The sequence below is a fragment of the Gopherus flavomarginatus genome, chromosome 4 (genome assembly GCF_025201925.1).
Source record: "Gopherus flavomarginatus isolate rGopFla2 chromosome 4, rGopFla2.mat.asm, whole genome shotgun sequence".
Classification (NCBI taxonomy): Eukaryota; Metazoa; Chordata; order Testudines; family Testudinidae; genus Gopherus; species Gopherus flavomarginatus.
This window is the reverse complement of record NC_066620.1, coordinates 171,692,019-171,718,126: the sequence shown is the minus strand read 5'-3', so window position 1 is coordinate 171,718,126 and position 26,108 is coordinate 171,692,019. Positions and strand designations below refer to the sequence as shown.

The window sequence follows — 26,108 nt, the reverse complement described above, 5'->3', positions numbered from 1 at the left end:
AGAAGGACATGAGGAGAATACATCTCTACATTAAATTCCAGTGGGACTGCTCAACAGCAGACTCTGGTAACTGAGAAAGATCCATAGACAAACGTATGTATCCTTTTTCAAATGTTGCTCTGGTTACTCTGTGTCTCTGTAACATCATATCATACAAGCTAATCATATTTGTCATTTTAGTTGGCTAATAAACTGTGCATTCAAGAATAAGTTCTACTGCGGTGTAGCTATTGCTTTCTAGGCCCTTTCCAGGGAGTCTTTAAACACAAGCTTATTTTGGAGGGAAAGGGACAGGTAACAAAAAACCTGCTAAAACGGTACTCACATTAAACAGTTTGCTTTGATGCCAAAATAACATTTATTGTTATCTGAGGCCAGCTGCCTGACTTCTCTCTAGGATTCTATTTGTGAAGTTTCTACGTCTATAAATGGAAGCACTGGCTAACCAGAAATTATCACCAGCACTGCCTGTTACAGCTCTGTCTCACAACTTGAAAAGTACAGTGATATCTAATATGTAGTCAGATTAAATCACTTCTACCCAGGATCTGAGGCTCTTTTTCTGGGACATGGAGTTAGAAAAGCATGAAAAAAAAATCTCAGCAAAATACACCATAAAGGAGAAGCTGACGGTAAGACGTGTTGAGGTTTACTCTGCAAACATTTTAAATTTAATTGTGAGGAGGAAAGGCAAAGCAACTGTTGAACCTTAAAGGTTCCAGTAATGTTTCTACGCTTCCTATAGCCAGTGACCTTGAAGATTAGCAGGCTTAATGGTGCATGTTGAAATGAATTGTGAATGATATCTTTCAGTGGAAATAATGGAATTTCATTAGTGACATTTGTGTAGTTGCAGAGTACAAAACTAATTCAGTACAATTATATAACCCAAACCCAGGCCTATTACTCAGTTTTCTTCCAGGATTTCTGTATCAGAGTGTTTTTGTGCTCTTGCAGGTTATTTTACAGAAATATACTTCAATAAAGGGCAGGTTGATTAGGAAATCAAGTCAGCTTCTTCACTGGAAACTTGAAAATGAATTTAAACCAAAATAGGTGACCACAAGAAAAAAGAATGATCAAAAATGCAATTTTATATTTGAGTAACATAGTATTTAAATATGTCTCTACATTGCAAAATAGAACTTGTTAATACTAAAGGTCATTTCCCAGACATCACCATAGTGTCATATTATTCTTGACTTTATAAAGTGATAAGGTGTACTTAGTGCAAGTGATTGCTGATTTGTTTCTTAAAGAGAGATGACAATGTACTGTGATCCTGAGAGCAAGGTAATGCTATTATTGCATTATGGTGTATTATTTCACTTCACAGTGGGCCAGAGTTTACTCAGGTTTGGCAGTAACTTATTCCTCAAGTAATCCCATTTAAATGAGAATATATGTGGGGTGATGTGTTACTCAGTGAGAATATGGGTATCAGAATCTGATCCTAAACTGGTAATTACACACACAGCCTGATTGAGACAGAGGTAGGTTGGCTAGTGAGTCTAGGAGATCTTGAAACAAAATGTTAACTAATTTCTCTGTCTCAACTACTATGAATTTTTCAAGTAGAAAATTGTTTCTTTAAACAGTATTACCTGAAGGAGTTTTCAGATAACATTGTTAGTATTTTGTAAGAAAGTTAGTCAATCCTTATTAACACTTCAGACTATGCAAGAAATACTGCATCTTTCTCATCTTTATGGCAAGATCCATAAAACGTAAAGAAAAAATATCAAAAGTTAAATCACTTAGATAATTCATACAAGCTGCAGGAAAAAATTATGCCTTGAAGTTTTCGTTTTGTGTAGATCCTGTGGGAAAAAGTAATAAACATGTAATTAAAGAGCATATCATAATGCATACATACAAGGGGGCCCTGTTAAGTTTGCCCAGGCAACTTTAATTCTGGCATTTCCTCACTTTTAAGACTTGATTTTGCAACCTTAATGTTCTTCTAATGTAGTTTCAAAAAAATCTTACTGAGAAAAACAAATTCCCTTATGAGGAATCATGTTGACATCCACATGGGTCAGCCACAGGGTTGGATCCGCAGTACAGACCTCTGACACTTGAGCTAACAAAGTAACTGATAGAGGACAACAACATACTATTTTGATGTGGACCAGACACTAGAGAAGGATGTGAGTGTGAGAGAGATTTTCCCAGTGAGTTTCACAAATATTTGGTGACAGCAGAAGAATAGCGAGACTCAGGAATCTTGGACTCTTTTGAGTTCTAGAGGAAATTGTACTGAAGTTGTCACAGACCCTTCTGCCTGTTCCCTCTAAAACTGACCCTTTCTGCTCCTGTCTTCTCATACCTGTCCCTTCTCTCATCCTCCACCTCTTTATTCATAAGTGCCGACTCCATGGGTGCTGCAGGGCTGGAGTACCCAAGGGGAGAAATTAGTGGGTGCTCCGCATCCACCAGCAGCCAAGTTCCCCCCACCTGCACCCCCTCCTTGCCTCTTCCTCCCCTGAGTGTGCTGCGTCCCTACTCTTCTCCCTCCCAGTGCTTCCTGCCCACTGCCTAACAGCTGTTTGGTGGCATTTGGGACTTTCTGGGAGGGAGGAGGAGGAGTGGGGATGCAGTGTGCTCCGGGGAGGAGGCAGTAAAGGGACGGGGCCTTGGCGGAAGGGAGTGGAATTGGGGTGGGGCGAGGGTGGGGCAGGGACGAGGCCAGGGAGGGGGTTGAGCACCCATGAGACAGAGGGGAAGTTGGCACCTATGTCTTCATTCCAGTCCCAATCTCCTTGCCCACCCAGTTTCCATCTCCCAGACAGGACACCCCACCTGAGTCCCAGTCCAAATCCCCACATGATGGTTCCCAGTCCAAATCCCCACCTCTTGTAATCCACCCTGGGCTTCTCATCTGATCTGAGTCTCTCCTCTTTGAAACAAGCAGATCAGCTCAATGTTCAAACATAAAAACTGACAGATTCTTAAATTAATCCAGATATCCTGTACAAACATTACTGTTGGTGTTTCCATGTATTTGCATTCAGTGTTTAGTGAATGTGTGGACTAAGATAAATGCTGTATGAGATAACAATCCTATATTTTAAACCCTATCAATTAGACTACATTGTAATATTTTAAATTCTGGTTTAAATTCTGGTATTTGCTGATTGTTCCAAATATTTCCACCCTTTTGTTCACTTGAACACAGGTTTCTACAGTTCTCAGAAATGTTCAGTGACTATCCAGAGACTAGTTCATACTCAGGATACTGTATGTCTCTGAAGTGGGACAGCCTCACTGTACATAAAGGAGTCATTGCCTTCTGACTCTTTGATAAACAGAAATTATTGTCCCCCTAAATTTCTGCAATCTGGCTCTGTAGCTCATTCAAACTATACTGTGGACCAGATCCTCAGCTAGTGTAAATCAGTTTTTATTGAAAGTGTGGATGATTTACTCTGACCAGTGAGGATCTGGTCCTACATATCCCAACACACCCTGAAAAGTTCTCTTTGTACACACCTCATAAATATATGGCACTCTCTACCATCTCACTTAATAATGTCCGGACTTGACTTTAAAGAGCTTCCTTTATCTTGGCTTGTGGAAGCAAGTATTTCCGTAGTCAGGGTCTCTGGGAGAATTTTTTAAAAGTGACTGTGGAAATGGAATGTTATACAGGATCTATTTTGTGAACAGTAAAGTCAAATGAGATGGATACAGATATTCTAAAAACCCCTCCATCTCTGTTAATCTTCAATAGATCAGCCTAACCTGACTCATGGAGCTATCCTTTTACACTTGTGACTTTGTTATACACACACAAGGCAGAGGCATTTCTGGAACAGCCTATTGATATGAAGGTAGATGCTGAGTTCAGAATAATCTTCCTGATTCTATTCCTGATTTCTCACCCACTGATACAGGAAGAATTCTCCTCCCAGACACAGGGACGCCCAGAGGATTCAGGGGGCCTGGGGCAAAGTGAGGGAGCTGCAGCGCTTGTGCTCACCTGGCAGCTGTCTGGGTCTTTGATGGCATTTTGGCGGCACGGGGCCCTTTAGTCGTTCCACATCTTTGGCAGCACTGAAGGGCCTCCTCGCTGCCAAAATGCTGCAGAAGACCCGGAGCTACTGAAGGGCCCTCTGCTGCCGAAATGCCGCCAAAGACCCCGATGCCAGGCCAGGGCTCATGGGGCATTTTGGTGGTGGGGGGCCCTTCAGTCGCTCCGCATCTTTGGCAGCACTGAAGGCCCCCCAGCTGCTGAAGACCTGGAACACCTCTGGGTCAGGGCTCACAGGGCCCCTATGGGGCCCGGGGCCTGGGACAAATTGCCCCACTTGCCCCCCCCTCTGGGTGGCCCTGCCCAGCCATTTGAAAGGCTTTTATTGTATGTCACATTTTATCTATTTCCTATTTGAACAATTGTAGCAAATTAACACTGGCATCCTTAACAGAGAACATTCAATCTTTGCACTACCATTTTTCAGGTTTATAAAACACAATTGACTTTTAGGGTAAATTAAATAATGGTAAAGAAAAGAAAAGCCACAGAGGGACAACAAATTAAGCCAAACCAATATGTAGAGTGGGAAAAAATAGCATGTGTTGCTCAAAGAGACATTAGGATATTGCTTTGAATGGTGACGTGTGCTCTATATAAGAAAGGACTGAAGGATTTAGTGAATCATTATTTGCTTTTCACAAGTCACATCTGGATCCAGCTAGTCCTGAACCAAATGGTTTAAATCAAATCCCCCAAAGTCAGAAGGTGTTATTCTGTGATGGTGTGAAGTGGAGCTTGTCACAACTCTCTTGTACAGATTTCTACAATTGTCTCAAAGACCGTTACATTGCCTGTGCATCTGCCTGAAAAACAATAGAGTTCCCTGAACTGATAGCTGTGTATGCACCCCCACCCTAGTAGCAAAATGATTTCTCCCACTTGGATATCTCAGGGACAGTGGGGATCAGGAAGGTCTGGCTAAGTGTGCGGGAGTGAAAAAACTGGGATATTTTCTTGATAGTCTAATGTGTTGTGGCCTTATTGATGAACCTTTTTACTTCTTCCCACCAAACAAATTTCATCCACTCCTACTCTTCAGATTGCTTCACTGACTCCTCAGAGCACTGAACTATCTATTCTGTAAATTGTAATTGTAAATTGACAGGTGAGTACCTAGTGCATAAATCCTCATGAAAACTTGAGGCAAAATGCAAATAAAATAAAATAAAAAGCCACCATTAGTGAATGACCCTGATCCTGTTGTCCGTGAACAGAGGACACGCTCCCTATGGAGTGGACCAAAGAAGAGCCAGGGGCCCTCATACATAAAAGCAAGTGCCACACCTACTGGAATAGTGGTTGCAATTCTGTAGCATTTGTCCATTGTTTGCCCCACCCTTCTTCCCTCTCAATACCAGACTCACTCTTCCTGCACTCCCCACTGGTCCCTTCTTCTTCCCTTCAAAATCCCTCTTACCCTCCCTATTCCCTTACACATTCACACTCCCACTGCTGCCATTCCTTTTAACCTTCCTCTACCCCCAGTCAAAACAAATAGCAAAGTAAGTTGAAACTTGTACCAGTGATCATCTGTATATTATATCCCCTCCATCCTCCAGTCCTCATCTGGTACTGGGTCCTTGAGACTTCAAAAGCTTCAGGCTGTGGTCTGTCTCTTCCTATGTATTTGTACAGTGCTTAGCACATGAAGCCCTGATTCTGATGGGTCTCTCTTTTGTGGCTACCATCACATAACCAGTAAATGATAAATAATCCTAACCTACACTACAGGCCTTAGGCTGTGTACTCCATCAGTGCAAGTCCCATCACCTGAACTTCTCTTCCAACGTATCGAAATGTAAATAGTGTAACCGAGTTGTTGTGCTGGCTGCGGCAGTGTGTGTGGCACACCCACAGGCAGCCCCAAAAAGATGTGGTGCTCCTCCCAGATGGGAAGGACTCCTTACTCAGAGAATAACCCTGGGAAGTTGTTCAGGGTGGGACATGGTTTCTGCCCAGGGAAAGAAGTATTTTGGAGTCAGGAACAGAAGGGGAGCTGCCTCTGTCCCCTCTTGCAGGATTAAATAGATTCTGTTCTTACTGAGCTTGTGTCTGTGTCTTCATTTTGGGGACTGCCTGTTTATGCTAATCCACCAAGAGGGAGATTGAGGTCATGCAGCAGGGCAGACCTCACCCCAATGGAATATCCTCGTGTCTTTTGGCAGATCAGACACAGTTTCCATCTACTAGAATGCTACTGTTAGCTGGTACAGCAGGCAGTTTGGGTGGAGGAAATCCTGCTGTGGAATCCTTGTCCTCTACATTTGTTCTTCTCTCTCCTGCCTGCAGAGGGAGATCACTTTGATTCAGGAGTGGTGGTGGTCATGAACTGACAGCTCTGCCAAAAACTCTTATTTGTTCTGTTTTCTGAGCAGGTCTCCCCTTTGACTTTTCTCTCACTCTGTTCTAGTTGGGTGAGACCTAAGAGGGAGCTTGTAGAAATATGTTGTGTGTCCCCCGCACTTTTCAGTCTCCGCTTATCTTTATTAGATTCCCTACTGAGAAGTATACATTGTTTTCAGAAAAAGCAGCAAAGAGTCCCGTGGCACCTTATAGACTATCAGACATATTGGAGCATGAGTTTTCGTGTGTGAATACCTACTTCATTGGATGCATGTAGTGGAAATTTCCAGGGGCAGGTATAAATATGCAAGCAAGAAGCAGGCTAGAGATAACGAGGTTAGTTCAATCAGGGAGGATGAGGCTCTCTTCTAGCAGTTGAGGTGTGAACCAAGGGAGGAGAAACTGGTTTTGTAGTTGGCAAGCCATTCACAGTCTTTGTTTAATCCTGAGCTGATGGTGTCAAATTTGCAGATGAACTGAAGCTCAGCAGTTTCTCTTTGAAGTCTGGTCCAGAAGTTTTTTTGCTGCAGGATGGCTACCTTTAAATCTGCTATTGTGTGACCAGGGAGATTGAAGTATTCTCCTACAGGTTTTTGTATATTGTCATTCCTAGTATCTGATTTGTGTCCATTTATCCTTTTCCATAGGGACTGTCCAGTTTGGCCGATGTACATAGCAGAGGGACATTGCTGGCATATGATGGCGTATATTACATTGGTGGACGTGCAGGTGAATGAACCGGTGATGGTGTGGCTGATCTGGTTAGCTCCTGTGATGGTGTCACTAGTGTAGATATGTGAGCAGAGTTGGCATTGAGGTTTGCTGCATGGATTGGTTCCTGAGTTAGAGTTACTATGGTGCAGTGTGCAGTTACTGGTGAGAATATGCTTCAGGTTGGCAGGTTGTCTGTGGACGAGGACTGGCCTGCCAGCCAAGGCCTGTGAAAGTCGGCAATCATTGTCCAGGATGGGTTGTAGATCCCTGATGATGTGTTGGAGGGGTTTTAGCTGGGGACTGTATGTGATGGCGAGTGGAGTCCTGTTGGTTTCTTTCTTGGGTTTGTCTTGCAGTAGAAGGCTTCTGGGTACGTGTCTTTTTTCAGAGCTGTTAGTGAACCCCCTTCCACAATGAGAACTGCAGCACTGTACTATCAAAGCACAATGCATATAATGTATTTCCCATTCAGTACCAGGGCATCGCTACATTTTTCACCCTTCTTTTAAGAGGCTTCCAAGTCAATATTGAATCAGTTCAGTTCTCCAAACACTCTAATTTTTTATCCAACAAAAATGCACTTGGATTTTGAACTAGAGACTTTTGTTGAGGATTATGTTTCCACAACTATTGCAATATTATTTATGTTAACACAAGCAAGTCTCACATGCCTTAAAAGGAGTCCCATTGAAGTCTACGGAGCTGCTCTGAGGACTTAAGTGAGCAGTGTTTGACCTTAGGAAGTTTAACCTAATTTTCTATATATCAACTCTCCAGGGTCAAAGTGTGACACTAAGTTACTGTTGCATAACAAAGCATGAACTCATAAAGGGAATTATGATGCAGAAGAATTTAACCTAAAATAATTTTGGATGTTTTTGGTCACAGTTATGTCTATTGGATTAAAGCTAATCCATGGTCAGATACAAAACTGCAAAGAGAAAAGAACCCTGAGCACAGTATAAACTGCACAATCAATTTTATTGCCAATTTGACAGCTACGCTATATAACAAAAGTTGACAATACCAGTAAGCAAATATGCTTTGGAAAACTGGAGAAAATACAGATGTCAGTTAAGTAGAACATTACATTTAAAGGAGCTTGAATTAAAGATTTTATTTCTATTATAAGCTTTGTGTGTGTGAATAGATCATCCCAGTTTATCAGAGAGGAATGAGTTACAGCCTGCTCTAACCCTGGTCAGACTCCACATCAGTCTGACTTCAGCCGGGAGCTTGTCATAGCTGAGTCCCCCTCATTTGGGATGTGTTATCTGCAGTTCCTATGTACTTTGAGGGGTTCTAAGATGCCTCGTCTCAAAGAAGTACAATTGTCCTGGTGGATCATAAAGGGAGACAGGGTCACTGCAGTACCTGGTCCATACCACTGAATGGCTTTGAAGATCAGGACCAAAGGCTTGACCTGGCAATGGGAGTGGATGGAGAGTCCAGGAGGGAGCTGAGCCACTCAGGTGGCATGCTTTAAATGTCCTGTCTGGCCAGCTGGGTGGGCTGCTGCACTGCACAAACTGGAACTTCTGCATTGCTGCCCCTTAGAGCCCCAGATATAGTGTGATACAATAATCCTGCCTGGAGGTGTTGAATATGTGGGTCATCTGAGAGTGAACTTTCCTGGCAAGCTGTAAGTGCCAGAATGCTTGTCACCACTGATACTGATTGCCTAGGATCAGTGATGAATCAAACAGGACCAGCACTGTGCACCATTTTGACAAATGAGGGGGAGATTCCTTTGATGAAAGAGGAAAGACAGAGTCCTGGTAAGTCCTTGAAGCGTTTCCCCTTTCTAATCAGCATCACTTACTCTTGCCTGAGTTGGGTTAAAGCCAGCTGCTCTTCATCCAGATGCTAGTCACCTGCAGGCATTGTGAAATCCTTCTGGTTGCATCAGTGGGAAAGGAGAGCTACGGATGGTATCACCAGCACAGTCTTGGCAGCAGGTTCCTTGAATTGTCATCCAGTGGTCTCATGGAGATGTTGAAGAGGAGTGGGAAAGGGCCATATCCTAAGGACCCTGCAGGTAAGGCATTTCAGGGATGATCTGCAGTTGTATATTTGTATATTTACTCTCTGGATCTTGGTGAGGAATGACTGGAACCTTTGTAATTCTGCACCATCTACTGTAGCAAAGTCATGCAAGTGGATCAGGGACACATTGTGAGCCACTGTAGTGAAGGCTGCAAAGACCTTGAGTATCATTAGCACTGAAACATAGTCTGGGCTGTGTGCTTGTCTGAAGCCTGATTGTGAAGCATGCAACGTGTTGGCAACTGTCACGTGTTTCCAAAAGATTTCCCCTAGGAATGTGAAATGGGAGATAGGGTGATGTTTTCTGTATGCAGTGCTGGCTTTTTGAGGGTTTGTCCAACAAACAGTTCCATTTTTTTAAAATGGTAGTTTTCATAGAGTAATAGATTCCCAGGCTGGAAGAGATTGCTGTGAACATCTAGCCTGGCCTTCTATATAGCACAGGCCTTAGAACTGCCCCAAAATAATTCCCTGGCAGATCTTTTAGAAAAATATCCAGTCTTGATTTTTAAAATGGCCAGTGTTGAAGTATCCACCATGATGCTTAGTAAGTTGTTCCAATGGTTACTTACCTTCTTCTGTTTCCCAAACCCTCTTTAGCCGTAGCTAATAAAACTGCACCTGTCATAAAGACAACCCCTCAGTATATCTCCTGCATAAACTGATTTTAAAAGCACAATGTGTTACAGCGGCAGTTGCTGCAAGTCTGTCAGTGATACATATTGCTGAAATGAACTTTTGGAAGTAGCCCTTATGACAGTAAATGAGAGGAGAGAAGGGAGATGATTAATGAGAATGGAAGATGCAATGGGAACTGTCAGAGTACTGTGCTTTCATCATAACATTTATAACATACAGTACATGTGGTAAAAATATTTTCCATATTCTCTTTGCAGCAATTGTCAGATACCTAAATATCAAGTCATTTTGCCAACATTATCCCCATTGGGAGAGGTTTTAAATAGACTCGTGTTTAGGATACAGTTAGTTTTAAAGGTTTTAAACAACTAGTTTTAAAGGTTCTAAACTATTTTAGAAACTTTACAGAGCTGTATAGCTATTTTTCACATTTCACTGCCTGTCTCTTGATGTTTGCCCAAGGTAATATTTAGATAGCAGTGCTCCCAAACTTCCTCCCTAGAAATGGATTGAAACTGACTCAGAAAGATAGGACAGAGATGGACAGAAATGAAGACTTTTTTTTTTTATTCTTTTTTATTTTTGTCAAGATCAGTTTTTCCCTCCTCCACATCTGTGGCAACTTTCTTTATCCTCTCTGGATTAGAAAGTATAGCACTGACTGCTGAGGTAAGTACACTGCTACCACTCTTGTCTCTCTGGGGGCCCCTGTACCACCAATCCAAGTGGGGAGCAGGACAAAATTAGGAGTGGCATAATGGGCATGAAGCCAACAAGGGTCCCCATGTCTTGGTGTAACCAGGGTCTCAGATTGCCTTAATCCAGCTTTGCAAATATCATCACACTGTAACACAAAGTCACCCAAACAAATCTGATGACCCTGTGTTTGTTCATCAGACTCAAGTAGAGTTTGTTTGGATCAGAATGAATTTCCACCAGAAGCATTTGTCCAAACTGAATTTTTTATTGTGCTTTATCATGGTACAACTTAGAAACTGACATGCTTGTTGTCTGATAGCAAGCACTGAAGTATTGGATTTATTATACTTAGCTGGTTGTGTCAACTCTAAGGATGCCAAAGACTTTCTATGATAAGATCCAGTTTTCAGTTGTTTATAACTTTGCCAAACTTTAACTTTTGGACTAAAATGTTGCACGCTGATTGTCTGCCTCAGGTTGTTTTTTGATTTTTTTTTTAAAGTTTCAGCCAAAATAATTAAGCCATTTCAGAGAAAAAGTTTTGGGAAAAATACATTGTTTTGGACATGCTATAAAATCCAAAATACTCTGAAAAATGAGTCTTTAGAACCTGGAATCAAAAGACGCTTAGAAGCCTCTCTCTTGCCCCTTGTGCCTTAGCCTATCATTTAGCAAAAACACATGCTAATGTAAAAACATTGGAAGGGGAAAAGAGTGGGAGAGAGATACAAGGATCTAAAAACAACCTAGAGAAAAACAATTCAGAATTATTTTGGGGAAGTTCTATCACCTATAGGCGTGTGAGACTATGATTATAGTGGTCCCTTCTGGCCTGGGAATCTCTGAATCTATTAGGAAAGAGATGAAAAGCATGGCAATACTGAAAACTATAAATGCAATCCTTCAGTAAGCCGGAGATTTCAGAAAGATATTGAAGAACAGGGAGGGAAAAGAGAGAACAAGAAGGAGGGGACACGATGGGTTAGACTTTCCATCTTGCACCTTGTGTAGCCATTTATATCTGTGCAAAGTGCTTAGTAAGGTTTTTTGATTGATCTAGTACAGTCACACTTTATTCCATTTATAATAGTTTACATAGCGTTAATAAATAATTACTAGATTTTTTTAAAAAATGGGAACTCAATTAGACCAATAGATTGCTTATAAATGTGGTGTATACCCATCTATAGCACTTTTTACTGATGTGTTTACAGCTGTCTGACACACAGAGATCATGTCAGTAACATGCATTAACTTCTATTAATCATTAAATATTTATGAACCAATCACAAATCCTTATTGTAAAATGTGACCTCCCGCATTGTGTCCTATATTGCATGGGTAGGATGTTTAGCTATATGGAGTGAAAACCTGGCCTTATTGGAGTCAATGGAAGTTTTGTCATTGACTTCCTTAGGGCCAGGAGTTGCCTCATCATTGGGAGTGATTCCAGAGAGTTACTCTTTACTTACCATTAACAAGCTTGCTGTTGAGTTCCCACATCACCACTCTGCTCCAAACTGAGTTTTACACAGGACTTACCTCTCTGGCATACCAAACATGGAACTTGGCTGCATTGTTTACTCGTCTTTCAGACTCTCTTCAGGCATTAATATATATTTTTTTAAAATGGCACCTCTGCTTGCAGAGATTCTAAGGGTAGCTATGTATCTAGCAATAAAACTGTCCCTCATGCCCTCGAATAACTGTCTGAGTACAACCTTGTTCTGTGTGAAGGAAAAATGTCAGCATAAGAAAGGAGCAAGAGATGTGCTGCAGTAAAGAATCCATTCCAGAAAGGCACTTTGCTCGATTTACTTTACTATTATTATTTCCATGGTTAGTTTCCCTTTAATTTCAGGTTATGTCCATCCTAGGCTACAGTTACTTCAGTGTTAAAGTAGCCTTCTTACTCATCAGCACGTTGTCCCAAAACAATACATCACGTTTTCGTGTGATCTCTCAACCTTCCATTTCTTCTGAAGTGTTTATAGAAGTTTGTAGCACCATGGTTCACCGCACACCTCCAGAGATGTGACACAACTGATACATTCCAGCCTGACTTTAGTCTTGGGCCTAGGAATGAGATTGCCCTTTGCAGCATGCTGATTCAGGGGTATGTTCTATACTAGTAACCAGTCATTTCAGCATAAATGACCATGGAGAAATACTGGATGATCTAAATATAATGGTGAGGTTGTCTTTGTTTGCAACATGTTGAACTACATCATTGCCAATTTATTTCCATACTCATTCTGATAAATGTTTGGTTGGTTCACCAGGAGCTAGGCAACTAAGCCAAGTTAATTTCCCCCTCTGCCTGATGAGAAGCAGGGACACAAATTTGGGTCTCTCACCTCCTATGAGAGTGTCCTAACCATTGGACTATGGGGCATTGTGAGGGAGGGCTTTCTCAGCCTCTCTTCTTGAAGCTGTTCCACTGTGTATAAATAATTAAATGTTCTCTGGGTCAGAGAGACTGTTGTAGAATGCCTCTTTTACCTAGTGGTTAGAGCAGTGAGCTAGGAGGTAGAATACCAAAGTTCAAACTCCTGTTTCCCCTCAAGCAAATGGTGTAATTGGACCATGGTCTTTCATGTCCTCTGTGAGTGCTGGTAACCACTGGGCTAAAGGTTGTAAGGGAGGTGGCACCACCTTTTCTTCCTCCCCTTGCCATTTTGTGTTGGTTAAGATGTGCTCAGAGCACATCTACTGGATCGGACTCCAAAAGCAAGACAGATGGGGAATGCCTAGCTTTGTGAGACCCACTGGGGCTTAGGCATAAGTTGGGGCCAAAGTACAACATTAGATGCCTTGGCGACTTTAAAGGTGGATACTTAGGCACCAGCTGAGAAGAGGGTTTGTGAATGCCAGTGACTCCTAAATGTTGGACTTAAAAACCTAAAGTGCCATCACTGAATCCCACCCCTAGTTTTCCCTGCTGCTTCGTTTTTCAGTCATTAATAGAGCCTCTGTAAGGCTTGGTAAGGTGGAGAGTGAGCAAAAGGGTCCATTTTCAGTCTGTCACAAGAGTTCACTCTTATTATGCATCTCATGTAACAGATGTTGTAATACAATGGTTCAACTTATGGCTGACATTGTAAATATGGAGGCTGAGCAAGACATGAAATACTTTTTGACACAAATGGCTCTGAGATGTCCATCCAAGCTCGAGTGCTGCTTTGGTTGTGCTTAAAGCTGACCTCTGAGCTTCAGTTTAGAAAAAAAGATGCTTATACCTATGTTTTAGTGCATGAAAGCAATTAATTCTGATGGAAGCTGCATGGCTAACTGATATCACTGCTTTGAAATGGAGGTGATAGGGCCAGTTTCTAGCACGTATTAAAACACTTTAAAGATCACTTCTTCCCTTACTGTCCCCCTCTTTTCTTAATAGTAGGGCTGCAGCAATTCAGTCACCAGAGTGAGCCACACAAGATTTTAATATTCCCCAGCAAAATAGTCTGTAGTCAAGTTCTGCCGCTATTCTTAGCAGTTCCACGCCCTGTGCCCAAAAAGAGGAAAGATGACCCTATTGATGATGAGTCATATTGGTGACAAACAGACTGGGTAGTATCAAGTAGATGTTTGGCTTCTACACCAACTACTCTTATGAGTAAACAGCTCTACTAAAATAACGTACAGGGAGCAGAGAACCAGACCAGTGTAAGGGAACACTAAGCCAGATCATGGCTCTTACTGTGACTACTTTTGTGTCATTCCATCAGTGCAAAACTGGCTTAGTTTAATCCAGTGATGCCCAACCTTATTACACAGGAGGGCCACATAAACCTAAGCACAACCTTTTGTGGGTCAAACACATTCTACATATTTTACTAAGATTTAAAGTTACCTGTATTGATCTATATTTTAGGTTCAGCTTGTTTTGGTTGTATTTAGATAGGTTGTTTGTATGTACAGTACTGTCTATTTACACATTTGTGTAAACTAAAGTTATGTAAACATGATGACAAAATGCTAATAAATCGGCCATTAGTATATTGTGTTGAAGCAGGTCTCGGGCCTTATGAAATGCTCTAGCGGGCTCCAGGTTGGGCTCCTCTGGTTTAATTGATTACCTGAGGATTAACGCAGAATAGGGGAATCCCTGGGTGGACTACGGCAGACATAGCAGGCTTTATGCTGCTCCATCCTGGACTATTCCCATGTAACCATGTTGTGGGGCTCCTGTGGGACAGCCATCTTTGTTCTCCCTGGGTCCTACACCAAGCCTGTTTTGGACAGATCTGAGTGTTGAGCCCCGTCTCTTTAACGCAACTGTGTTTTGCATGAGTGTTGCAGCAGGTATAGCCCTGTTTTGGGGAGTTTTGACTCAGACCACTGTGGAATCTTACACACTATGGTCCAAGTTGTGGCATGTAACCACTGGCCCTCTTTGGGAGCTGCATTGCTCCAGGAAGCAATTATGCCTCAGGAAGTCACCCCCTCACCAGGCAGCCTTGAGAGCAGATGGTGCAGCCCGCATGAGGAGAAGCCCATTTTACGAAAAAAAGCTTTGGTGTGGCCTGTTCTTCCTTGTTGGTCTCATTTGCAGGTTTCCTGAGTGTGTGGAACAAGTGCTATATATTCTCTCAAAGGCTTAGTCCTCCCATGCAGCAGAGAGAGAACTCACAGTGAAAACGCATCCATCTTAAAGCAATGCATATGAAACTAGATGGGTTTTACTCCCTGCTTAAAAATATTGTTGCCACTTTTTGACCTGAGCAACAAACAGGACCTTCTGTTCCAGAGGAAGACCTCAATCTTTACGGAGGGGTTGGAAAGACTGACACTGACCAGAGCCCTTGTTAGGGATGGGAGAGTGTGAGCCTTGGAAAGTGTGCATATAGATTTTTTTGTTTTTAATATGTTTTCTCTGTAATGCTTTCACTTGAGAATAAATGTGCTTACTTAGAAAGAGTAGCATGGTAACTTAAAACCATGGGCAAGTACAACTGTTCATAAATTTTGAAGAGAAAGCAGAGCAGAGTTTTGCCTTTTGGTTGGCCTTACTGATGGGAGAAATCACAGTGCAGGCAGGGAACTGTGAAGTTGGGAAATATCATAGCCAGGAGGAAGAGACATGCAGGTCTCCACCCAAGAGGGTGGACATATGGGGAGCCAGAATCATAAGAGCTGGTGTCCCTGTTGGACCATAAAGGGGGAATATAGGTGCAGTTGCCCTGAATTGTGACACCAAGAACAAAAGGAGCAGTTTCTTAGTTTATAGTCCCAAGTCTTTTTAGCTAACAGACCCGAAAGCACATGTTCTAGCTTTTTCCAGGGTCAGATTGTGTATACAGGTGCTTGGCTCTCTTTCTGCTTCTTAGCCTGCCCTAGTTTCCAGCTTTGTCTTTCTCACTCCGCTTCCCCCAGCCTGCTCACAATACCCAGCTGAATGAACACACAAGCACACACAAGCAACTTCTCCCCCATTCCCTACCTGGTCACAATACCCAGTCAAAGGCTTTATCTACGCTACAGACTTTACAACAGCACAGCTCTACTGCTATACCTATAAAGTCTCCTGTGTAGCTGTGTGTGCTGTCCACAGCAGCACTTTTGTTGGTGAAATTTATGTTGGAAATTTAGCGGTTTTTTTCACACCCCTTACCGACAAAAGTGCTAGAGTAGACAAAGCCACACCCTTGGCCCGCATGGTGCTAGTTTGTGGGCAGATGTTATTAGGCCTGTGTCATAAACAGATAAGTAAGAGTTAATAGAACAGAAGTACTTCATATCTCTTTTGCCTGTAAAGGGTTAACAAGATCAGTGAACCTGGCTGTCACCTGACCAGAGGGCCAATCAGGGGACAGGATACTTTCAGATCTTGAAGGAGGGAAGTTTTTGTGTGTGCTGTTAGATTTTGGTGGTTGTTCTCTCTGGGTTCTGAGGGTGACCAGACGTGCAACCAGGTTTTTCTCCAATCTCTCTGATACAGGCTTTTATGTACTCAGAATAGTAAGTACTAGGTAGATAAGGCGAGTTAGGCTTATGTTTGTTTTCTTTATTTGCAAATGTGTATTTGGCTGGAAGGAGTTCAAATTTGTATTTGCTGAAAGGATTTTAATTTGTACTTAGGCTGGGAGGGTATTCTCAGTGTCTATAGCTGAAAGACTCTGTAACATATTCCATCTTAAATTTACAAAGATAACTTCTGCTGTTTTTTCTTTCTTTAATTAAAAGCTTTTCTTGTTTAAGAACCTGATTGTTTTTTTATTCTAGTGAGACTCCAGGGGACTGGGTCTGGATCCACCAGGGAATTGGTGGGGAGAAAGGAGGGAAGGGGGGGAGAGAGGTTAATTTCTCTCTGTGTTAGGATTACTTTCTCTCTCAGGGAGAGTCTGGGAGGGGGAGAGAGAAGAAAGGGGGGAAGGTGAATTTTCCTCTCTGTTTTAAGATTGAAGGAGTTTGAATCACAGTAATCTTCCAGGGTAACCCAGGGAGGGGAAACCTGGGAGAGGCAACGGGGGGAAAGGGGTTTACTTTCCTTGTGTTAAGATCCAGAGGGTCTGGGTTTTGGGGGTCCCTGAGCAAGGTTTTGGGGGGACCAGAGTGTATCAGGCACTGGAATTCCTGGTTGGTGGCAGCGCTACAAGTACTAAGCTGGTAATTGAGCTTAGAGGAATTCATGCTGGTACCCCATCTTTTGGACGCTAAGGTTCAGAGTGGGGGTTTATACCATGACAGCCTGGTTTTAGGTGTGGCTCCGTAAATGTTCCTTTCAGCTACCTTGAGTGAAAGCTTAACATCCATCTCAACAAAGTTTTAACTCAACCCATAAGAAGGTTTCACCCAACTCATAACAATACTTTTCAAATGACTGTAAGTTTTTTTCCACTAATCACAGACAGTCCATTTTTGGGAAGATTTAAATGTTTAATTAGGAATTTAAAGAAGGTTCTAAGTACAGCTGCTCTAAAGGTCACAGAGAACTATTTTGATTAATGCTTCCTCCTTTGTGTGTGTTCTCCCTCCTTCCTTTTAATTTTTCTATTTTTGTCCCTATTGTTGGCAGCTATTCTGCCCCTTACTCTTCAGCGGGATGGCAGGTGAACATTATCCACAGAGGCAGATGCTGCTGATGGATCAGTGAGGAAAGGTTACTGTGAGAATAAAAACAAGGCCAGTCTCTGCCTCTGAGAGTGTGAACATTAGCTTGTAAAACCCATGGTGGCATGCTCTTGGCTCTGAGCTTGACAACGCAAATCCATTCCAAAACTTCTCTCTCTAATGGCAGAGGAATTAATTGCTGCAGTGATGGGTTGGCAGAAAGTGCTACTTACTGCTTTGCAAATGAATTTACACTTTGATATCAGGTCTTTACCAAGCCTGAGCTATTTGATTTCTTCTAGGTTATTAGGAATGATATTTTCACTTTAATTAGTTCAAAGTGCAGAAATGGTAGAGGAAAAAATGATTTAAGTACATAACAAGTCATCCCACGTTCAGCAGAGTCGGTCAGCAAGCATCCAAGAATCTCCAGCATTAGAAGCATTCTTGTTTTGCGGAGTGTCAATTTGTGCAGCTTTTAGGGCAGGGGTGGGCAAACTTTTTGGCCTGAGGACCACATCGGGTTTCGGAAATTGTATGGAGGGCCGGTTAGTGGAGACTGTGCCTCCCCAAACAGCCAGGCGTGGCCCGGCCCCCATCCCCTATCCAACCCCCCTTGCTTTTTGCCCCCTGACACCCCCCCAGGAACCACTGCCCCATCCAACCTCCCCGTCCCCTAACATCCCCCAGAACCCCTGCCCCTGATTGCTCTACTCCCCCACATCTAACCCCCTCTTCTTCCCCATTCAACCCCTGTTCCCCACCCTCTGTCTGCCCCAACCCCTATCCACAGCCCCACCTCCTGACCACCACCCCAAACTCCCCTGCCCCCTTACTGCGCTACCTGGAGCACCAGTGGCTGGTGGCACTACAGCCGCACCGCCCAGCTGGAGCCAGCCATGCCACCACGCAGCACGGAGCACCAGGTCAGGCCAGGGTCTGCAGCTGCACTGCCCCAGGACCTCACAGCCCCACCACCTAGAGCATTGCGCCGGTGGCGTGGCAAGCTGAGGCTGCGGGAAAGGGGGAACAGTGGGTGGGAGGGGCTGTGGGCTAGCCTCCCAGGCCAGGAGTTCGGGGGCCAGGTAGGAGGGTCCCACAGGCCATAGTTTGCCCACTTCTATACTAGGGTGTTGGCAGCCTTTTGAGCAGCTAATGATGAAGTCGGTTTTACTTCTGGTAGAATATTCTGGTGTCCCAAGGATGTCCCTCCTCCAAAAAGAGGAGAGAGAAATTATTTATTCATACCCATTTCTATACAATGAATGTGTCAGAGCATTCATTGCCACAGTAAAGTAGGGTCTGAGTCTTGAAGTTCAGATCTAGAACTGTATCCAGACTACCAGAGTTCCTGTTTGGCTCCATCATATAGAGAAGGGTCTGCACCATGAAGTCCAGATCTAGATCACAAGTTGAAGATAGTTTAGATCTACTGTTCTGGTTTGGAGGCCTTATCTAACTTTCAATAAATCATCATGATACAAGTGTTCTGTGCTTGTCGTCTCAATCATACCATTAATGAGACGATAGTAGCTTAAATATACATAGTGCCTTTACTCTTCAAGGATTCCAAAGTACTTTTCAGCTTGTGCTATCTAATGGTCTAGAGCAGTGTTTCCCAAACTGGGATGGACATTGATCCATAAGAGTTAAAGATAATTTTTGTCGGATTCCCGATTTCATTTATGAAATGTCATTTACGAAATGGAGTGCCACTCCCCATCTCCTTTTGTCCTCTTGATCCTTTCTAAATAGGTTATAACTGTTGGTTTTACGTTTCTATCACATAAATCTTCCCACTAAGTTTCAGTAATACCAACTGGATCAAATTTGTGCTCATAACTGATCAATTACAGATCCTCTTATTACCGAAGCTCTTAGCATTGGTGCACATGCAACTGAAGAATTTCTTCTCTTCACGTCCTTTAGTGTTGCAATAAAGTTAGTTAACTTTTTGGTTTTTTGCTAAATGAACGTTCATTTCACCCTCTCCTTTTATTATTAGTTTTAATGGCCTCTACCCAGCCTGTCCCCTGGCTTCTCTTTTGCTGAGGTGAAGGCCACCCAAACTATAGAAGGTGGACCAGTGTTTCACAAAACCAAAACCCTGCGCCACTTACTGAGCCAGTGGCTCACTTCCAGAATCTTCTGCCTTTTTTCCTTTGCTCATGCAACAAGTAGGATCTCTGAGAAGATCATTTGGACATTTTTCTTCTTCAGAACACTTCTGAATTCCCTAAAGTAATCTGTTATATGTGAGTATCCCGTGGCATTGAGAGTGCCAAGATGTATCCCATGACAATGTCATCAGTGCCAATATGCACCACTGCCAGTGGATCTTTGCCCACTGACTTCAGAAGCTTGTCCAGTTTTAGAGTGATGTCTCATGCCTTGGCACCAGGAAGACAGCACATCATCCTGTTGTCTGCCTATCCCTTCCAGAAGTTTTTTTTTAAATTCTTCTCAGCAGTGAATCCCCAGCAAAGATTGTGTTCCTTGGAGAGTTGTAGATCTTTATGGACACACTTGATTTTCTTGCAGGCTGGGCCAACAGTAATCTACAGGTGTGTCCCATACACTTCTCCATTTAATTTGGCCAGCTAGATCTTCAGGTGTCTTCCTCATATTCCATTGTGAAGACCTGGTAAAGATTGGAGATTCATCCTGTGAGAAATTCATCCTCGTGAGAAATTCATCCTTCTATCTGGTAGTCACAGCCTGTCCATTCTCATCTGTGTCCAGCTGTGCAGAATGCAGGCTCATCTTCAGGGGTGGCTCTAGACATTTTGCCGCCCCCAAGCACGGAGGGTCCGCTGAAGCTGTGGGACCAGTGGACCCTCCGCAGGCATGCCTGCGGGAGGTCCACCGAAGCCGCAGGACCAGTGGACCCTCTGCAGGCACGCCACTGAAGGCACCCTGCCTGCTGCCCTAGCGGCGACCAGCAGAGCGCCCCCCACGGCTTGCCGCCCCAGGCACGCGCTTGGAGCATTGGTGCCTGGAGCCGCCTCTACTCATCTTCTTGCCTCTGGTGGCTAGAAATTGCCAAACCTCCTTTCTGATTTCCTTTGATTCCTTCAAGGCCCGTACCTTTCTCTCTGGAATCTGGTGTAGTAGTGCTTCTTAAATCTAGTTGTCTAAGAATTCCTCAGCTTCTATGCAATGCTGTAGAGTCTGTACTTGTTCTTCCAATTCAAGAACCTTTTCCTTCAGCTCAGCAGCCAGCATGCACTTAAGACACAGGAAGTCTCTCCTAGCTTCAGGCAGGAAAGAAAACATGGCATGTTTGTTGTAGGTCACAACCACTGATCTACCACTGGCTATCACACTATTGAGGGTATCACTGAACCTAGGAGGAGAGCATCTCACATGCTATCCAAAACTTCCAGTTTGCCGCATGAGTTCACCAGGCAAATGGCTTATATAGTAAGCTCAGCTCCATTCCCTTGCTAATGGAGAGCAGTTAAGCACGCAGACTTCAAACAGCAGGTATGATCAAAGAGTCATGGTCCTACAGCCCTTACCAAGACACAAAAAGACTGAAAGGGCTGTATCACATGTACTAGTATATCTGACAAATGCACAAGATCCTATTTCTATTCCTCATTAGCATGATAAAGGATACAATGGCCGAGAAGAATAATGTAGGGGTATATACTGCAGTTTGCAGAGGTAAGCCCTGTGATCTGAAGTCCTAGAGAGTAGGGAGCTTGTTTTTGGCACCTGTTGGTGAACAGGGAGTAAAACAGCCCAGAGCTGCATCAGAACTGCATGCAAAGAGATGATCCAAGGGAAAGAGCTCACTGATGCCATCTGTTGGTGAGCAAGGGGAAATGACTCAATGGGCCAGTTCTCATTTGCTTTTCAGTTATGTGACAGTTTTGGGCATTTCGGTAAAAATTCAGTTCAATTTTAAGATTGGGAATAATAAAACATTACGATCCCAGTTGGAAAATCGAAGTACAAGAGAACTGCACCAAATATGCCTGGGGTGAGGTGACTCTACCCGAAAGCACAGTCTGGCATGGTTGGGTACTGCAGTCTGGACATAGTTAAAGAGGGGACTTCATGTAGTGCCCCTCTACCCAGAAACCAATAAAAGCTGTTATCATTACAGCTGGGATATTTGGTAGAGAGCCAGAGCAGACTAGGCAGCACTTCCATGAGGAGCTGGAGCTGGTCGTGTCTAAACTCTGGAATTTCCAACCCTGGACAACAAACGTGAGTGTGGTTGCATGGCAGGCAGGGGAGTAAGGAAGTAGCTACTGCAGGAACACATGGCTTTGTTCGTTGCTTATAACCATTATGGAGGACTGAGTTTAAGGCTATTGTGGAGACACCCTATTGTGGAGTGAGAGGAGCCTCACTTAATTGCTATATACAGACATTGCTGATTAATTGTTACTGATTTTTCTTAAGTTTATTCTGGGCCCCTTCCTCTCACCCCCAAAAATTCTTTGTCTGTACAACAGACTCAGTACTTGAGCAGGAGAACTGTTACCTATCAAGGTTTCCAGGGGAGGGTTTATTTTTCCCAGGTTTCTGGGTGGGGACTTGAGCTGCTGTTGTTTAAGTCTGTAGAAGTAACACCTGAATAATTGAACCCAGTTTTTTACTGCTGACAACATCTGACAGAAGGGTTACACCATGTAATAATTTCCTCCTTCAGAGGCAATTTAGTCATCAGTGTGTCAGTCCTGCAAAGGGGTCCATTTGTGCAGTCCCTCCCACCCATATTGTTGTCCCACTGAAGTAAACTAGCTGATCCCTTTGCAAGGTCTAGGCCACGGAATGGTCACTTATGCTAAAACGTTTTGGGTAGTCAGGATGTCGAGCACAACTAAATACCAGCCTGACAGCGAAGAGAGGAAAAAATTGCGCAGCGAAGAGCTGTACTTTTGAGATTATGCAATCACATTTTCAACTCTTTTTCCTAAACTTTTCTGTTATGTGGTCAAGGGAGCTATCTGATTCCTGCTTGGGAATTACATCCTGTTTTCAGAAGATGGAAAGAGAGACGTAGAGAAGAAATCCTCATGCTCATGACAAGTGTGTTATACAGCTTATATACAATTCTTTCTCAGTAATATTTTTTCATAGGGAATATGTAAGGAGTTAACTGCTTATTGAAGTAGTTAACTAAAGTACAGTCCTATCCTGGATTATATCAAGTGCTCTGTTTTCCTTGGAAGTAGACTGTGCATACCAAATACTCCATCAAATATTTAATGTGAGCTACACTGAGGAATCCAATAGTTTCATTCATAAATGCAGAGAGCAGAAAGATGTGGTATTTAGAGGCTTTTGGCTCTTAATACTAAATTAAATAAAAACTTTATATCTCAAGCCCAATAGTGAAATGAAAAACTCAGGCACTGGAAGCCAAATCTCAGCTGGAGTCAATGCAATTAAACTAGAAGAAAATCTGACCTATTATTCTTGGCTTATTTTCCATTTCTGTTTTACAAATGGAATGCAGAACAATTCAACAGTTTTAGAAAGAAACGTGAAAACAGAAAACATTCTGGCAGACAGGATGCCTTTGATAAAAGCTGTTTTTGTTGCACACAGGGTACTTGGTTTACAAGTAATATACAAGAGAGGGAGGGCACCTGGGGCAAATGAGTAGATGTGTTGCATATCTCCTGATGCAGTAATGGATCTCATCAAAGCACTTAGCTAAACAATGCTGTGCATGCACAGCACCTTTCAATATTTCTCAGTGCCATACAAATATTAATTAATTCTCCAAGCACACACACGTTATTAAACACATTTTCCTAAGGGATAAATGTGGGCATTGAGAGAGTGTGATTAGCCTAAGGTTATACAATGAATCAGTGACAAAGGCAGGAATAAAATCCAGGAATCTTGACATTTCATCCCTTGCTCCAGGATCTGAACCACACACATTCATATGTTACCATAGCAGATGAATCCATTTAGCAACAACATAACATACCTACCTCATTCTCTGCATCACTGCAACTGTCCTAGAACTTGTCTGTTTTGCTCTACAGTTAATTCTGATGTGGGAAAATCAAGAGATTCTTTGGTTGTACTCTCTTGTATACTGAGTTGATATATACCCAACTAAACATTGCTTAGTTGCAATTTGCCACTTTTGGTATTTGTGAAATTGAAGCAATTTTTATCTGGTGCTGTTGTGGAGGCGTAAGGCCTCTACACTGATGGTCTTATGTCTTTAGTGGATCCACAAGGTCTGCAGGGATCTAGACCTGTAGGACTCAGAAGCTGGACCCCTGGCTTCTTTTGTGGGGAAAGAAGGAGCCTCATTTACCCAATGCAAGCATTTGAAGGGAGCTTCTCCAAAGGAATTGGAGTTTTCTCTTCTCCTCCACTTCCTCCCCAGAGGAAGGTACAATCTGGCCCATTTTTTATTTGGCATAAGCAATCCATCCAAGCCAAGACACAGCTTTCTTATCAACAATGTTCAAAGCATGAAGACCTCCAGGAAGTTGTCATTTTGCCCTCTTCAATATTGTGTGTTGTGGTGGTTTGTGGCTGCCCACACTGATATAGTGGACTGTCTTTGGCCATTAAGCTCAGTCTTATAGCCCAAATCTCTCATTATTACATAATGTAACCAATGCTCCTGGCTGAAGCTCATCTGTAGGGGCTGAACCCCAGAGTCCAAAGGTATGAGCCCCTACTGCTCAAGCTAATGCTCCCTTGGCTTGCAGATAGTAACAGACTCAGACTGCTCTATATGTGGTCTAAGCACTTGGAGGAGACAAAGAACCATACTGTGTTAGCATGAATTATAATGAGTTTTATCTAGGTGAGGACAGAGGCCACAGCTGTACAAAACCAAACCAAACCAAATTACAGAAGGAAAGAATCTAAATCGTATATAGATCCTGCCCCTTTAGTCTTTATTGAGTGGGCTACGTATCCACACTCTCATCCCATGGGTATCAATAGGACTGTTTGTGAGAGTAACTTCTCACCAGTGTGAGTAAGGTGCTCACAGCCTGGCTCTATGTGACATTGAGATAATGATAATAGGTCCCTCTCCGATACCTAATTATTCTCGCTAGACTGTACAAAGGCCGTGAAATAGTGTAGTAAAAAATAGGTTAATGAATGGCATTGGAGATGCATTAAAACATTGACAGGAGATTTTCCTCCTGCAATGACCAGATCACAGTCCTCTGAACCTCCCATCACAAAAGATGTCAGAGCTCACTGGTCATCTACAGCATGTTTTATGTCCTGCCCTTTCTTTGCCTTTTGCAAGTGAGTATTTTGTTTCTACTTCTGAAATCTGTGTTGAATTTAATGAGAGAAGTTTCACTTAGTAAGGCTCTGATCAGGTCATCCTTACTGTTTTCCCAAACAATGGGCCCAAGGGTAGAGCTGCTGAAGGCCTTCAATTCCCATTGAGTTTATTAGCAGATGGGGGTACTCAGTGCCTCAACCCTCATGCCATATGTTCATAGAATGATTTGCTTGAGGGGATCATGTTAGTTTCCATGTTTTCTATTGTGAAACAAGAAGTCTGAGAGGATCCCACAAATTGTAGGATAAAGTATCAGCAATATATCAAAACATTACACATAGCATCATGATACACAGATTTTAGGATATTTATTCTAAAAAAATCTAGTTTCTTCCTGTTTATTTTCAAAGTTTATATGGTTTATATTACATTACTTTAGTCACAGTGGCAAAATGGCCAGGGACAAAAAAGTAAACAGCTATAACAGTAAAAAAGTAAACAGTGGGGGGAGGGATAGCTCAGGGGTTTGAGCATTGGCCTACTAAACCCAGGGTTGTGAGTTCAATCCCTGAGGGGGCCATTAAGGGAACTGGGGTAAAAATCTGGGGATGGGTCCTGCTTGGAGCAGGGGGTTGGACTAGATGACCTCCTGAGGTCCCTTCCAACCCTAATAGTCTATGATTCTATAACACACACACAGTAGCAAGCTGGGTCACTGAACAAGATAAGGTCCACTTTAGTCCTAGTGTTGATGGTAGCCATACATAATATACACTGGGTACAAAAAATCTTGCATTTACTCTGCCTTTGCACAGTGTGTAAAACATTACCAAATTGGAATTCTCTATTCTCACAAGTGGGACCTATTATAAACCTGCTTTAAAATCACCCTGCACAAGGTGATACGTGGTGCAAAACAGTGGGAAGTCAAGGTCTAGTCTTAGAATCAAATCCAGGAAGTTGGCATTTCTGCTGTCACATTCTAGTTAACAGGCTTGCATGTGTGTAATTGTACAGGACTGGCTGTGATGGGTTGCATCCCCTTTGGGGTGCCACCTGATGTACTGGGGTATACCACTGAGCCTGCCTGTTCCACCAGCCTGGGCTCCCTTACAGTGTCCTGCTGATCCAGGCCCTCAAGCCTCCTCCAGCACACACATACACACAGTTAGGGACGCACCCAGCTGCAGAAATCAGCACTGTGTGGGAAGACTCAGTTTGGGAATAGCCCAGCACTCAAGTGCACACTCTCTCTGGAGTATAAACCCAAAATTGTATTGTCTTGCACTGCACAGAAATCTATACAGCGTAAGCTCATGAAAATCGCCCCCTCCCTCA

General features: G+C 43.0%; 1 protein-coding gene across 17 annotated transcripts in view; it reads left to right on the top strand.

The window, feature by feature from the left end:
• Positions 1-236: 236 nt before the first annotated feature.
• MLIP (muscular LMNA interacting protein) overlaps positions 237-26,108 on the top strand; it is a 169,685-nt gene continuing 143,813 nt past the window's right edge. For 15 of the 17 annotated variants that reach the window (XR_007774017.1, XR_007774018.1, XR_007774019.1 and 12 more), the window contains exon 1: positions 237-632. Coding sequence is in view for 13 of the 17 variants with exons in the window: in XM_050950679.1 (XP_050806636.1) it covers positions 570-632 (63 nt within the window). In the remaining 4 variants the exon portion in view is untranslated. Of the gene's footprint in view, positions 633-7,026; positions 7,109-26,108 lie in introns of all 17 variants that reach the window. The other 2 variants (XM_050950674.1, XM_050950681.1) reach the window with 1 other exon arrangement.